General features: G+C 44.3%; 2 protein-coding genes across 2 annotated transcripts; both read left to right on the plus strand.

The window, feature by feature from the left end:
- Positions 1 to 2331: 2331 nt before the first annotated feature.
- Positions 2332 to 3791, plus strand: LOC122406314 (uncharacterized). Its single transcript, XM_043411709.1, has 6 exons — positions 2332 to 2346; positions 2650 to 2809; positions 2894 to 3091; positions 3179 to 3334; positions 3413 to 3623; positions 3776 to 3791. Exons 1-6 carry the CDS (start codon positions 2332 to 2334, stop codon positions 3789 to 3791), a joined length of 756 nt encoding a protein of 251 aa, XP_043267644.1.
- Positions 3792 to 3800: 9 nt separating this feature from the next.
- On the plus strand, positions 3801 to 7958 carry LOC122406633 (uncharacterized). The gene is made up of 2 exons (XM_043412187.1): positions 3801 to 3834; positions 3908 to 7958. Exon 2 carries the CDS (start codon positions 4600 to 4602, stop codon positions 7840 to 7842), a length of 3243 nt encoding a protein of 1080 aa, XP_043268122.1. The 5' UTR covers positions 3801 to 3834; positions 3908 to 4599; the 3' UTR covers positions 7843 to 7958.
- Positions 7959 to 16777: the final 8819 nt, after the last annotated feature.

Below are 16777 nucleotides of genomic sequence, written 5' to 3' on the forward strand. Positions count from 1 at the left end.
CGGGGTGACGCGTCTCTCTCCCCGATCCAGGCTCCACGACGCTGTCTCGTGCACCATTGTTTTTCACACACACACACGCACGCACGCACGCACGCACGCACGCACGCGCACGCACACACACATACACACACACGCGCGCGCGCGCGCGCGCATACGCACACAATCTATTCTTCGGCACCGGCCGGGGTGTCGACAACGTCGACGAAGCCGTCGTCGTCGCCCCCCTCGTCGTACCCGTGATAGCCGTCGGGTACCAGCAGCTCGTTCACGAGTACACCCCCGAGATCCCGGCCGTCCTCAGCGAACAGCAGGACGCTCAGGGGGTGCCGTGTAGGAGGGCTCATGACGATGGTCGTAAGAGGCCCCTCGCACAACGCCTCCACCTCGTGGACCGAGTAATAATACTCATCCAAGTAGGCGAGACCGTGGAGGGAGCACTCTATCATGAGCGCTGGTATCACCGCTAATGCTGGTGAGGGGTGGTAGAGGTAGCCTAGATCGTAAAAGGCACTCTCGCCGCGATCTACCAGATACATCTCAACATAATCGCAGCTATCACGGTAAACAACCTCCCCGAGGTACGCGGTATACGAGCCCCGCGGCACCACCACACAACTCGCGCCCGGCGTCGCCTCCTCTCTTTGGACGGGCCGGCCCAATCTCCTGTCTATAAAATCGTTGTGCAACAACGGCACCACGTGCAAATAAAGCTGCTCTAGTGCGTCGGTACACACGTAGAGCGACGCAACACTCAGCAGCTGTATCACCCGACACGTGAACGCCGCGCCGAGAAACCCGTAATCCCGGTAACGAGGATACATTTTGAGGGAAAAACAAAAAAAGAAAAAAACTTGTAGACGGACAGAATATGAGAGTGACCGGGACGAGATACTCGCGCGCGACTCGATTGAAGACTGATGGGTGAAGAAGGCTAAGACATTTATGCAAATACGTGCTTATGATGAGCACATCATTGCGGGGGTAAAAGAAGGACAGGAGGGGCCGTAAAAACAGCCGACACCTCGGCCCGATGCAGTCATCCTCGTATACGGGGCAAAGGATTCACACATGCCCTCTCGCTCACTCTCACGCTTAGATAAGGCCGCTTGCGAGGCGCGATGCCTCGCGAGAGCTTGAGGTATTCGCTGCTTCATCAAAACTGCACGTGGCTGCAACCTCGACGGCGTACACCCTCTTACTCGCTCTCGTGCTAGCATACGCGTCAACGTATACGCTCTCGCTCGCTCTCTCTTGAGATGCGGTACCTCGCACTCACCGGGCACAGTCTCTAAGCAGGCGGGGGAGTACGTCATCGTAGCATTGACCTTAAGTCATAGCATCGCGCTGGTTCTTTAAGCAACAGCCAGCAACGATGGCATATACCATCTCGCTCGCTCCAACGTCATGATACATCCTCTTTCTCTCTCGTGAGGCACAATACTCGAGCATTTGAGAGTCGTGGCAATGATAGCGCATGCTATCTCGCTCGCACCCGTGTCGTGATAAAGCCTCTCGCTCGCTCTCTCATGAGATGCGAGGCCCTGCGCTCTCGCGACGCCGTCGTGCAGCGTCATCAGAATTGCACGTGCATCGGCCGAGCGCTCCAGAGCTGTAACGAGGATAGATCACAGCCTCTCGCCCACACCTGGAGACATGATACATTTTCTCGCTCACTCTCTCTCTTGTGAAGCGCACGAGCGCGAGAGCAGCAGCAACAGCATATGCCCTCTCGCTCACACGCGCGACACCGTGCATTCTCTCACTTGCTCTTTCGCTAGATGTAGAGGCACAGTGCTTCAGAGTTGCAGCAGTGATACCATATACCGTCTCGCTCGCTCTCATCACACTGATCCTTTAGCGAGCAATCCTCTCTCTCGCTCTCCCGTGAGACGCGATGCTTTATACAGAGCTGTCAAAACGACGCATACGGCTGCAGCCTCTTGATACCTCTAAACAAACCCCACCGATATATATTCTTTATTATATGCTATTTTTGCGAATTCAACCGATTCACTTATGAAGGGCGTATCTCCGAGGGCTAAAGACACAGCTCGGTCTTCGGGAGAAGATGCTATACAGGAGATGGAGCAATATGCTCGGAAATATGCTTGCACAGGCATAAACAAAGCTGTCTCACTCGTGCGCGTGCTTTTTCACGCAAACACCGGGGACCATGCAGAGTACTGTAAAACTTCAGCGACTGCTCCTTTGCTGTCTTGAAAAAAATATCGCTAGCATTTTAATTATGATTCACACCTATCTTCTCGCTCGAGATATGTCAGTAGCGATTCAACCGTCATATAGAGCGGTATTCAACGATTACCCCTTACAATGTCGGATGAATCAGTGCGTTCTTGTATTTTGGGTCTTTTACGTCTAACAAAACCGCATAGCGCTCAGCTGAGACGTCGGTGTAATGATCTATGGTGTTACGAGCTGCTGCGTTTATCGGGTGATCGACTCGTGAACAGACTTAAATACGTGATCTGGTGGGCCCCTTTACGCGCTCTAGTGGTGGCCTATAACAGAGGCATATTAAGTGGTCAACGAGTGCTGGGTATTGTGTATGAGGAGTTACAGCGCCGCGGTGTTTTAGAAGCTCCCCGCGTAAGAGGCCTTGTCGATGAAATCAGATGTAAGTACCATTAGCTCGATAAATCACTGTTGTTGGCGGTTAGCAATACAGCAGTTATTTTTACCATAGGCTATCGGCAGTTTTACGATGCGGGGAGTGACGAAGAAGAGGCTCTCGCTGAGGCGACGAGAGCTGCGGAGGAAACGGATCTAGAGCGTCAAACCGTCCTCTACCGTGCGTATTCAACTCTGTTTTGGCGTTATTATCCCCGATTTTCGTTTTTAGACATAAAAACTACTGGGGGTGGTATTTTTTCAGAACCGCTGCATAAGGAGGGGGTAGGGGAAGAGCCTAGAGCGAGCACCTCGGCAGCCCCGGCCGAGCCGATACCGCAGGATTTCACCATAGGCCATCGGCAGTTTTACGACGCGGTGAGCGACGAAGAAGAAGAAGAAGAGGCTCTCGCTGAGGCGACGAGAGCTGTGGAGGAAGCAGAGCATCAAACCGCCCTCTACCGTGCGTATTCAGCTCTGTTTTGGCGTTATTATCCTCGATTTTCGTTTTTAGACATAAAAACTACAGGGGGCGGTATTTTTTTTTCAGAACCGCAGTATGAGGAGAGGGCTGAGGAAGAGCCTAGGGCGAGCACCTCGGCAGCATCGGCCGAACCGATACCGCTGCAACCCGAGTCTGATGACGACGAGGCGTCGACTATTCTCAACCCCTCCTTGATGTTTAACGATCGGTCTGATATACTGGGTAAGCATAGTCGTACAATGATAATAAAATAAAAATAAACCGCGTTAATAAACAGAAATTATGAAATAACCCAAACAGCTGTGTACCGGCAAGCCAGAGCAAACGATGACGACGGAGCGATAGCGGGTCCATCGTATCACCACCATCGTCAGCAGGAAGATGACCTCGTACAGCCCGAGAATCAGCTGGGGGTGTATCCGATGGATGCTCGACAGGAGGAGGAGGAGGAGGAGGAGGAGGGGGAGCGTCTAAACGAGGAGCGATTAGAAGCTAGACGTTTCGGCCTATGGTTTCAAGAGCTGATGGAGTGTAATTCAGGTAAAGAAATAATAACGTCTTCTCTCTCTTTCTCCCTCACGCGCGCGCTTTCTCTCTCTTTATCTCTAGCCCTTGCGGTATATACAGGATATGTTTAAAAAGGCTTTATTATATTTACCACAGGGTACTCGTCAGCTGACTCGTCAGCTATCTCGTTATAGGCGTACCGCGATTAGTACGAGGTACACTAAAGTTACAATATGCCTTTTTATCGGCGATCTCTACTCTATAACTCACGCCTTTGTTTGATTACAGATATACAAACGGGCGGGGGAAGAACACGCAATACACAGGGGAACGAGGCTTTCGGGGATGTGCAACCCCCGGGAGGGCGGATCATCATCACGCACGATGCAGCCCGTTATTTCAAACGTTTTCAACTACGTGGTCGGGAAATAACATTGCGTATCCGCCAACCTCACGCTGGCGCAAACGTGACAACATGGCTTGAAGGAGCATTCCGCGATCTTCTGACGCATCTCACGAATCACTGTGAGGGTGGTGACTACGCGGGGATCTCGTTCTCCGCGAGCTGCTTAGCGCACGGCCCCGTCTGGCTTTCATTCCGTCCTGTCCGCGCCTATACATTTGTAGATATCTGGCAATTAATAACAAACATAGCTCAAAGTGCAGCGTCTCTGGATATTGATGATTCTTTCCATATAAAAGTGTGTATCGTTAAAGATTTGGAGGGTAGGGGGCGAAAAGGTTTGACACACGAGGGCGTTGCTAAAAAATCAATTTTTACGATTCGAAATACCGACAATCTGTGTCTACCGCGCTCGTTAGTAACAGCACGCGCGTACGCGGAAAGGAGTGAGATACGCTCGGGGGCTCTGCATTCTAGATGGCAGCGTATACGACAGATTAACGGGTCGCTTCAAAAAGAGGCGGCGCTTGAGCTCACGAGAAGCGCAAATGTTGTTATACAGCCCGCTGGCTGTGGTATGCGCGAAATTGCTATATACCAGAATTATTTGGCTCGCGAGGGGTTAGCTATCGTGGTTTTCGAGTTTTTGACTTTGGGGCGACGCGAAAGACCGGTGTTTGACGGTACACAGACGGTTATGGATACAGTAGGCTCAGTCCGGCACACGTTATACATTCTGTATTATGAGCGGTCGCATCATTTCCAACCTATCTTGAATCTGCGTGGTGCTGTAGGCAGCTTAAACTTCTGCGCAATCTGTAACGCCCGTTCTCGTCGGGATCATAGATGTTTAAAAAAGAAATGCCCTCGCTGCCTTCAAGCACCGCCCTGCGCTCTGGGCGCAGCTGCCGCGATCAGATGCGAGACATGTAACCGCGATTTTTTTGGGGAACAATGTTTAGAAAATCACAGGGCTATTACCATCTGTCGTAAACACAGGGTAAACACTGTTTGCGAGTCTCTTCAGCGGTGCCGTAACTGCTTTCGCGCGATAAGACCTTTAGAGAAAAAGACGCATGTGTGCGGGGAGGGTTTCTGTAAAACGTGTAAATCGCGGCACCCCTATAATCGCCTGTGCTATATGAGGCCTATTCGCGTCGATGAGAGGCCAAAAGAGAACATATTCATATTCTATGATTTTGAAACGCAGCAGTGTACCCCTGTAAAAGGTGATCCTACAACGCGCGTTCACGAACCGAATCTTTGCGTAGCTCAACGTGTCTGCACCAAGTGCTGCGATAATGCTTCTATAGACGAGCCGTGCGAGCATTGCGGGGATCACGAGTTTATATTTAGGACGAACCCTGTGTGTCAACTTGTGGAGTTAGCCATACAGAGTATGCCAGGCTTCTCTCACATATTTTTAATAGCCCATAACGCCGGTGGTTTCGACGCCCAGTTTATCCTGCGCTACTTCATCGAGGAGAAAAAAACGCAGCTCCCGTCTTTAATAATGAACGGCACTAAAATCATCACAATGCGCGTTGGCAAACTCGTGTTTCTCGACAGCTTGAACTACTTTCACATGCCTCTGAGTGCACTGCCTAAATCTTTCGGTCTAAAAACTGCTCTCGCCAAAGGATCTTTTCCGCATCTGTTCAATAGACCCGAGAATCAAAATTATATTGGGCCGATGCCGCCCGCAGCCGATTACTCTCCCGACACTATGCGCCCGGAGGAACGCGAGCGTTTTTTTACATGGTATAACGAGTTAAAGAATGCCTCTTATGTATTTAACTTTTCAAACGAGCTCATAACCTATTGTAAAAACGACGTTACGATATTGAGACAGGCCTGTGTGGTTTTCCGGAAAATATTCAAGGACAGCGGACGCGTTTGCCCGTTTAGCGAAAACACAACAATCGCGTCCGCCTGCTTTCAAATCTTTCGAAAAAATTTTTTAAAACCTAACACGATCGGTATTATACCTACGGGTGGTTACAGATGGGCTCACAATCAGTCAAAAAAAGCGATCTCTTGGCTCGTGTGGATGGAGCATTCTTTAAATCGTCGTATCATTCACGCAGGATGCTCGCGCGAGTTTAAATTGCCTCAAAATTTATTAGTAGACGGTTACTACGAAACACCTGATTCAGCCCACGTGTTACAGTTTCACGGTTGCTATTGGCACGGGTGTTTGAGCTGTTTCACTGTAAACAGAGACCGTGTACAAAGCGACGGTGATACACTGAACGAGCGTCTCGAGAGAACAAACGCTATATCGCAGAGAATCCGCTCAAGCGGCTACACGTTAACCGAGATTTGGGAGTGCGCGTATGACCGGATGATAAAAACAGATTTAGAGATGAGCGCTTTTGTGAGTGATCACCCTCTGGTTCGAGCGGAGCCTCTCAATCCGTGCGATGCTTTTTTCGGTGGTCGCACGGAAAACATGGTCACTCTGTACGACGTGAAAGACGGGGAGCAGATACGATATGTTGACGTTTGCTCTTTGTACCCATACATCTGCAAGTACGGCAAATATCCGGTGGGCCATCCAACGGTATACGTTGGCGACGAGTGCAGGGCGCTGACAGGTCCCAAAAATAATATCAGTCTTTCCCGCGTCGAGGGCCTTGTTAAATGTACAGTGCTTCCACCGCAAAATCTTTATCATCCGGTGCTGCCGGTGCGAATGCATCAGCGCCTGTTATTCGGGTTATGTCGTAGCTGCTGCGAAACAATGAACCAGGACGCGTGTCCTCATGAAGACCCCGCGGAGCGTGTATTTAGCGGTACTTGGGTGGTGGATGAATTGCGAAAAGCTATTGCGTGCGGGTATAAAATATTAACCGTGAGCGAGATTTGGCAGTATAAGATAACGCAGTACAACCGCGATACACAGGAGGGGGGCCTTTTCACCGGGTACATAAACACTTTTCTTAAAATCAAACAAGAGGCTAGCGGTTGGCCCGAGGGTTATACAGATGACGAGGCTGCCCAAGAGCGTTATATAACTGCTTTTAAGACAGCCGAAGGGGTTCAGCTGGAGCGGGGTGCGGTAGCGAAAAACCCGGGGCTGCGCTCGGTAGCCAAACTTTGTCTTAACTCCTTTTGGGGTAAATTTGGACAACGCGAAAATTTACCACAAACAGAAATAGTGTCGACACGCAAAAAACTTATGGAGCTGCTAAATAGCCCCGAGCACGAGATCACTGGTATGCTACCTGTTAACAACCAGGTGCTGTATGTTAATTATACGAAAACCGATGATGCTGTAATACCGTCTAATATAGCAAATACTGTCATAGCTGCATACACCACAGCCCAAGCCCGTTTAAAACTTTACACCTATCTCGAACCGCTGGGTAAGCGTGCTCTGTACTGCGACACCGATTCCATTATTTATGTCACGAGAAAAGAGCCTGGAGAATATGAACCGCCAACGGGTCAATTGCTAGGGGATTTAACCGACGAGCTAAGCTCTTACGGCGAGGGCAGTTACATTAAGTCTTTCATCTCAGGCGGCCCTAAATTTTATTCTTTCATAGTTAATACGCCGAGCGGCGCGGAAAGCGAGGTTTGCAAGGTTAAAGGCATAAAGCTGAATTACGCAAACAGCTCGCTGATAAATTACGAATCAATACGGTCATTTATAATAGGTGGGAGAGAAAATCCTGTTGTATTACAGTTTGATTCAATACGTCGTACACCGTTCCACCAGGTTGTCACACGACCCGAAAAGAAATCGTGCATGCCTCTGAGCGTCAAGCGAAGACGTGATGGCGAATACGGCTCGCTCCCTTACGGCTACAAATAACCGTTTATAAAAACTCTCGCTTTAAACATTGTTAAGCAGCGTTGTAAAATATCTATGTTATTACTGTAAAATATTTATACTGTTACCGGAAAATAAAAGCTCTATACATGTTTCAACTGCTCGAATTCTTTATATTATACTGCCCCACAGGAAACGTGGTCATTCGCGCAGATGGATGTACGGTGGAAGCATCCCTGGACCTCAATGATCTGTGGTCCCACAGGCTGCGGTAAAACGTACTTTGTAAAAAAGTTTTTAAAGTTTATTTCACGGATGAACAGTGAGCCGTTTGAGAGAGTCATTTTCTATTACTCCGAGTGGCAGTCAGCGTACACGGAGTATGGTGAATCAATAGAGTTCCACGAGGGTCTACCTCAGAGTGCTGATTATGCTAACGACCCTCGCGCAAAACTTCTCATAATCGATGATTTGCTGCGCGAGGCGTCTAACAACAATGTTGTGGATCTTTTCATCAAAGGCAGTCATCATAAAAATCTGAGCGTTATCTAGAGTCGCGGTAGCGACTCTGAGACAAGTACATTTATGTATGACGAGTCGCTTCCAGAGAGTCTTTACCGGAGCGAGAGTGTTTTTCAGCTGTTTTCGATAACACTCAAAATTTATTTCTTTAATAACTGAATAATCACAGTATTCCAAAGAATCCTGCAAGATGACGTATTTTTTATTTTTTTTTATCTTTCGATCGCGACCTCTACGAACTCTGTAGCTTAACGCATTGAAAAGATATTAATTATTTATTTTTTAATTTCATCAAAAAATGTTGCATTTTTTCGCACACATTTTTGATGTTTATTTGTTTTTTCTTTAGTGACAAATCTGGTGCCATAATACATTTTATATATCTATATATTTTTTTCTGGTGTCATAATACAAATTGTATACCTATATATTTCCATGAATCTGTTCATGCTTCAAAAATTTGGAAAGTGACAGTTCCCCGTTGTATTCAAAATTTAAGCTGTCAATTTCACGAAATGTTATCGAATCATTCAGAGATTAAAGGATACCACATGTTCGTTTTACCAAGAAATCTGAGTCACGTATTGTGGCCGAATCTTTTTTTTAATGTTCTTTTAGTAGGTATGATGCTATCGAGTAAATCGTTGGATTGGGCTTTTTTTTACTCGTGTTTATCGTTGATGATAAGCATTGGAGTGAATTTAAGTGAAGAATGCGCCAAATGTACATTCGTACAGTCTTTATTTTTTGTATGAGCAAAACTTGCAGGAAAAAAATAATTACGCGCGTCATCGTACGAGATTAGAATGATGTGTCGGTGCATACGCAGTAGAGAAACGATCTCGACCCCTTTTCACCAAGGGCACAAGCAAAATCCATCTCTCGTAGGTGGCTTGATAGTTTTCGATTTCTAGGTCGACGGTTCCATGGTTTTCGATGTCTAGATAGATTTCTCCCAGGTTTTCGAAGTCTAGGTCGACAGCTCCATGGTTTTCGATGTCTAGATAGATTTCTCCCAGATTTTCGAAGTCTAGGTATATTTCTCCATGGTTTTCGATGTCTAAGTATATTTCTCCACGATTCTCAATGTCTAGGTCGACGGCTCCAAGAATTTCGATGTCTAGGTCGATGGGTCCGCAGTTTCCGATGTCTAGGTATATTTCCTCATGGTTTTCGATGTCCAGGTATATTTGTCCATAGTCTTCGATGTCTACGTATATTTCTCCATAGTTTTCGATGTCTAGGTATATTTCTTCATGGTTTTCGATGTCTAGGTATGATTCATGATAGTCGTTGCCATTCACATCGACGGCTTCATAGATTTCGACCCTAGGTATATTTCTTAACGGCTTTTGATGTCTAGGTCGACAGCTCTATGGTTTTCGATGTCTAGGTCGAAGGCTCCATGGTTTTTTATGTCTAGGTCGACGGTTCCATGGTTTTTGATGTCCAGATCGACGGCTCCATAGTTTTCGATATCTAGGTCGACGACTGCAAGGTTTTCGAGATTTAAGTCGGCGCCTTCATAGTTTTCGATGTCCAGATATATTTCTTCATGGTTTTCAATGTCTAGGTATATTTTTTTCCACTGTTTCCGTTATCCAGGTCGTCGGCGCTATAGTTTTTAATGTCTAGGTATACTTCTCCATGTTTTTCGATGCCTAGGCATATTTCTCCATGGTTTTTCATGTCCAGGTATAGTTCTCCATAGTTTTCGCTATCCCGGTCGACAGTTCCATAATTTTCCATGTCTAGCTATGTTTCTCTACGGTTTGCGATGTCTAGGTTGATGGATCCATGGTTTTCAAAGTTTGGGTCGATAGCTCTATAGTTTTCGATGTCCAGGTCGACGGCTCCACAGTTTTTGATGTCTAGGTATTTTCCCCGTAGCTTTCGATGTCGAGGTCGATGACTCAATGGTTTGCGATGTCTGGATATATTTCATCATGGTTATCGATATCCTGATCGAAGACTCCATGGTCTTCAATAACAGGGGAGATTTCAAGAACCCAGAATATCGTGAATAAATATCACCGGACACTGATAAACATGAAACTGTCAATCTAGATACTGGAACCTAATGAAACATGATACGAGATGAAAAAGATAATGAAACATGGAAACGTCCTCTCAAACATCGAAAAACAATGACAATAACAGTGTTAACATGGTAATCATTGAGAGATTGTTCTCGACCCCATAAACTACAGCGACCTAAATATCGAAAACTATGGAGCCGTTGACCTCGCCATCGAAAGCCGTAGAGAAATATACCTAGACATCAAAAACTCTTGAGAAATATACCTGGACATCGAAAACTATGGAGCCATCCCCCTGTACTCCTGTTTATTCTTATTGAACTGCTTCAAGATTGGTGGGCTTGAAGACGCTGTTGCAATAAAAGTAGCGCTGCAGCGCTACAAGAAAACTATTCACACGCTTAATCGCACGGAATGCACCCTAGTTCGGAATAAATTTTCAAATAAAATGTATTGTGTATGATATAAATATTGAATCCAAACGGAAATGTGTAGAATTGAATTGAATATTATAGATGGGTATATTTGTTGAATATATCTATTTTTACAATAATTCAATTTAACACATTACATTTTTGATTCTTTATTCAATTCTCATGGAAAACATTTTATTTAATAACAAATGAAGAATTTATATTCGTCTACGATATTTGTTTGATTATATACTCAGATTTCAATTCCCTACACATTCCATTTTCGTTTCATTTGTTATATCATATGGAAAACATTTTATTCAATAATTCACGAGAAATTGGTTTTTAAATATCCTTTTACATTTTAAAGGAGATTTAAATAAATAAATAAATCCATGCCTCTGCATCTTTGTCATGGCGACAATTTTCATCAGCTCTCCAAAATTGAATATTATCAGATTTGTAGATGATCATTATCATTTTCATTATGCTATTTTATCAAAAATTGGATAGATTCCATTGAAAAATATAAATAAAATAACCCAAGATAGGAGTGACGAATAAGATCAAGGACTACAAAAATATCTACCGAAGAAGCAAACCCATTGTATGGAAAAACACTAAGAAAGTTTAATTCTAGTCAAGGGCTCGACGCATTGAGAAAATTTCTGGTGGTCTGAAAAGAAAATGATGATAGAGATCTTGCGATTGTAATTGCATACGTACAAGCTGGTGACAATGGTTTTGAAATTCTCAGACTTTTGGATACTTCTATAAAAAAATGTTAATAATGCCTGTGCTGTGTGTTCTGCCGTGTAGTTTATGGTTGTCAAGTAAGCAGAAAAATGTTCATTATTGACTTGAATTTAAAGAGAACTTTTAAAAGTCTTACGACTATTGGATGGAATCAAATCATTTGAAATGTCATTTATGATTAAAAGATTTTCTGATAAACGTTTTTCCAAAGTAAAACAGTAATTGCATGTTTTCGATTGCAGAATCTTGTAACAATACGAGCCGCTACCGCGTCCCTTGATCCCCAGTGCTGATAAATGTGGAAGAGGCTTGTCGCAGCTTCACTATTTCTCATTCGTCATTTATTCATGGTATGCTATCGAGTCAGAGCAATGTCAGATGGTTCCGCTTGGTGGTATTTTTCATTTCACACAGAAGTTTTGGAGACTTTGTCGTAACGAACCAAGCTCATGGATTCCCAAAGTATTAGAACTTGTTACGTACACTTTATACTCGCTTTTCTTGTGGAAGGTCATTCCTCGGTCATTCGAGCTTTACTCGACGGACAGGGAATTATTTCTTGTATTTTCCTCGAGTTGACATATTATTTTCACACCACCGTTCATTTCGTCCTCGACACCGCGAAATCTTGGGTTTTTGAAAATTCAGCCATAGCAAAACTAATGCGTGTTTTTTTTTTCGTTTCCGGTCTTGCAGAGTCTTGTTTCGCGGTACAATAATAGGAAGGGACCCGGAAATTTGCCTGGTTCAAAAGCAAAACAGGCAAACGAACCGGCAAACATTTTGTTAATCCGAAAGAAGGAGTGATAAAAACGTTGTATTCATCATTTTTAATCATTACCTTTTGATAAAACATCCTAAAACAGAATATAAACTGCACAACTGATAAACTCGTTTAGCGTCATGTTCAATTTTAATTAAAATTCTACAGTCAATTGATTTCTGAAGTAATATTCAAGTTTCAATTCGATTTTTTGACGTCGATAGATTTTGCAGTGGAAAGGGTGCACAATTTCCTAATAATACTTTTAACTTCAAACCGATACGGAGTGATTTTCTACGATCGCAATATTGGTACATCTGTTCGGAAGAACAAAATCAATTGGTCAACATGGTTTTACAAAGTCTCGGGTGCCTCATGGAAATATTCCAAGCTTTTGGACCTCATAATAAAAATTCTCATCGCTTGTCCAGATTGTGTGAAATCTCAACTGATTCATACCAAGACATTCCTTGAGCCAGGGGCTTCAAATATATAAGTGGATACTGACAATGAGATTCATGGGTCACTTGTGAGAATCGAAAAATCCGAAATATTGTCTGAAACCTTGTTTATCAGAACTTTCGAAAAACACGAGAAACATTCTAGATTTAGGTCAACAAAATTTTGCTCAACGACCATTTTTCGCAATTTTCACCTATTTTCACGGTATTTTGGAATTCGGCTTCAGCATGTCAAAATAAATATATAGAGAGAGATGGGTGTAGGTGAATATATAAACTGCTTTATTGGGTGATCAGATGTTTCAATTTTATGATCATTATTTCAATTTTTCAATGTATCCCATAAAATTTCAGATTTCGAGTACACAAAAAGTCGTCAAATAAACCTGCAACACAGCACGAATGCTGTAAAAAAACTAGAGACAAGTACATTTATGCCCTCTGGGAAGTCATCTGTAAAATCATGGAAATCAATGGTCGTAAGACTTTAAATCCAAGAAACAAAACGTTGTTAAATAAATGCAGAAGTTGCCGAGTACATCGCACTACGAACAAAAGAATTACAAAAGAAGAAAAATAGGACACAACAAATTACAACCACAAAGAATACAAAGACAAAACATTACAAAAACAAATTACGACTAAAATAAATTAAGATCATAAAAATTTTAAATAAATTACCCACGGAAAAAAATTATATACCAAAAAATTGAAACAAAAAAAATTTGGCCGTTGTACTTGGCGTTTTACTCGACTTTCGAATTTGTGAGTATAAGATACAGGTAAAATAGATAATATTAGCTAGAAAAAAAACGCCAAGTACAACGTCCAAATTTTTTTTGTTTCAATTTTTTGGTATATAATTTTTTTCCGTGGGTAATTTATTTAAAATTTTTATGATCTTAATTTATTTTAGTCGCAATTTGTTTTTGTAATGTTTTGTCTTTGTATTCTTTGTGGTTGTAATTTGTTGTGTCCTATTTTTCTTCTTTTGTAATTCTTTTGTTCGTAGTGCGATGTACTCGGCAACTTCTGCATTTATTTAACAACGTTTTGTTTCTTGGATTTAAAGTCTTACGACCATTGATTTCCATGATTTTACAGATGACTTCCCAGAGGGCATAAATGTACTTGTCTCTAGTTTTTTTACAGCATTCGTTTTTATTACCCAGAACTTATTCCATCAAGGACACGGCCAGCGAGATATCTCGCTGAATGCCAACTATATAGTGATTTTCAAAAATCCCCGTGATCGTGCTCAAATTCAGCATCTCGCGCGACAGGTGTATCCTGAAAACCCTCGTTTCGTACAGGAGGCGTACCACGACGTAACAGCCAAGCCGCACGGTTATTTGCTACTCGACCTGAAACAATCGACGCCTGACAACTGTAGATTCCGTACCTGTATTTTTCCCGACGACCCCCATCATTTTGTCTACGTACCGCGAAAAAAGTTTAAAAGCGGATGCAATGCTGGTGAATTACCAGTTCAGCGCATGTAATGGCGCCCAAAGGGTTATCGTACTGTGATAAATGCATGATCGTTTTGAGCGCACTTCAGCGAGCTAACAAGATAACGCAAGGACCCAACACCTGTGGAAATACCTCCCACCCTTATTATTGTATTGGTCTATGCGTGTGGTATATTCTTAAAGGCACCGCTACCCCCCATCCCTATAGGTCGAAAAAATCGGCTAAAAGGGGTGATACGTCGAGAGGTTAGACAGTTTGACACGCGTAATGGAGCGAAACGGTGCACCGCTCTGTAAAAAGCACGTGACGATACTACGGGCTCTTCAGTATCTCAATAAAGAGCAGTGCGAGGCTGTCCTGCGTAAAGCGGACCCAAGCATCGTCCGCTGTATCTGCGAGTGTGCCTTGAACGTTCTTTGCGGTAACGTTCCTTTGAAGGCTGATTAGCGAAAAAAGCTACGACGACACGCTCCCGCTCTCCGTCGTTTAGCCGCGAAAAAAGGCTGCTGGAAAAGTAAAAAACGTTTTGTTATCCAGAGCGGCGGGTTTCTACCGCTCCTACTAGCACCGATACTAGGCACTGTTCTATCGAGCCTGATTGGCGGACGGGGATGATGGAGCACGCGAGAAAAATGGTTCTTATCCCTGAGGAGCATGTGGCACAGCTGGGCATGCAAAACCAGAGACAGCCAACGGCCGGCTGGAGCGCCTCGGCACAACCGCCACAATCTACTGATACCGTATTATCCAGACTGGACGCGGAGATGAATGAAATTTTGAACTCTAATACCTACAAGAATAAGAGGGAAAAATGGACAGCATACCTGGTTGTGCTACAGCGTTATCTCCATTTTTCTGATGACGAGAGAGCTCGATAACACAGCGATCTTATGAAGAACGACCATGCAACGACGCCTAATTATGATAAAAGTGAAAAAGGAGAAACTCATAACGGCATGAACGACTCCGTCATAATTGAAAGCATCCCAGCCAAATATCGCACTAAAGCGAAGTTGCTGCTCCGCCGTTTACATGACGCGCCACGCAGCAATTTTTCTTGGGATTCCGGAGGAGTCGTATCGATTGAGGGTAGCCCGATTCAGGGCTCGAATATCGTTGATCTTGTGAACGACGCCATGAGAGCTAGAAAAATATCTAAACCGGCGGGGCGTGGTGCTTTCGCTAAATTTCTGAGAGCAATACAGACACCGCGGGAGTTCATCGGCAATGACGCGTTGTGGCAGGAGACAAGGGCCAATTCAACGCTACGACCGTCGCAGCTCGAGGAGAGCAGCAACAGCAGTATAAACAGCGACAGTGCAGGTGCGACGAGTCAGTCGCCGTTCTTCAGCGGCCGCGATAGCAAATCAGATAACGCAGGGCAGAGCGACAACGGTTATCCTAATAAATATCATAAGAAAAGACATGTAACCTGGGCAAACCTCAAATTATAAATATGAAAACGTTGGAAAAAGTGTATTTTAATCCATCCCATGAAGCATCGTTTTCAGGTGCTGCTAAACTGCTACGTCTGGCACGTCAGAAAAAAGTATCCAGAACGAAGACGCTGCAGTGGCTTGAGGGATAGGATGCTTACACGAAACACAAACCCGTGCGATAGCACTTTCCGCGACGTTTTTATAACGTACGGAACATTGATGATTTTTGGGAAGCTGATCTGGTAGATCTTCGCTCAATTAAAGATTATAACGACGGCTATGTTTATCTACTCGTTGTGATAGACACTCTCAGTAAATTCGCATGGGTTCAACCTCTACGCGACAAATCTGCCGCATCTGTGGCTAAAGCGTTTAATCTCATCTTGTCTAAGAAAAATAGCAACGGTCGATCACCCGTTTATCTGCAGACGGATAGAGGTAAAGAATTCGTAGGTGCTGCATTTCAGGATCTCCTAAAGAAAAAAGACATACGGTTTCGCATTGCGAGAAACCCGATATCAAAGCGGCTATTGTCGAGAGATTCAATAGAACGCTGAAGGAGAGAATGTGGCGCTATTTCACGTATTCCCGGCAAAAACGCTACCTCGACGTTCTACAGAGCATTGTTTCAGCATACAACAACTCTACGCATAGCGCTATAAAAATGAAGCCCGTCTCAGTGACGTTTGCTACAGCCGCTAAGGCTCGGAATAACCTGATACAGCGATACAAAAGGCCAGAGCATTGTCTCCCTAAATATAAGGTGGGTGACATTGTGCGTATCAGTAGCGCGAAGGCGGCCTTTGCAAAAGGTTACGAAGGTGGCTGGAGTAGCGAGCTGTTCAAGATTCACCGTGTGTCGTCCGGCGTTTGCCCTGCGGTATACTTCCTGCGCGATCTCCACGACGAGGATATTGATGGTATATTTTATGAGCCCGAGCTATCGAGAGTGCAAACAAAGCAGGTTAAACAACGGGCATTAAAATGAAAGACGAGTTTTACATGGTTTTGCCTAGTAATAGTAGTATGGATTATTATCCCGATAATGTAACAACACGGTATACCACACATCTACCGCAGCGTATGTCTCTTCACGGTAGTTGGGCTGTTT

Source organism: Venturia canescens, chromosome 2 (assembly GCF_019457755.1).
Source record: "Venturia canescens isolate UGA chromosome 2, ASM1945775v1, whole genome shotgun sequence".
Taxonomy (NCBI): domain Eukaryota; kingdom Metazoa; phylum Arthropoda; class Insecta; order Hymenoptera; family Ichneumonidae; genus Venturia; species Venturia canescens.

What these genes read in the sequence shown, in the direction of transcription:
- LOC122406633 (XM_043412187.1), top strand. Translation starts at nt 4,600, where the DNA reads ATGCGCGAAATTGCTATATACCAGAATTATTTGGCTCGCGAGGGGTTA.
- LOC122406314 (XM_043411709.1), top strand. An exon ending in GCGTCAAACCGTCCTCTACC is followed by an intron (nt 2,810 to 2,893) that starts GTGCGTATTCAA and finishes GTATTTTTTCAG; the next exon opens with AACCGCTGCATAAGGAGGGG. An exon ending in GCATCAAACCGCCCTCTACC is followed by an intron (nt 3,092 to 3,178) that starts GTGCGTATTCAG and finishes TTTTTTTTTCAG; the next exon opens with AACCGCAGTATGAGGAGAGG.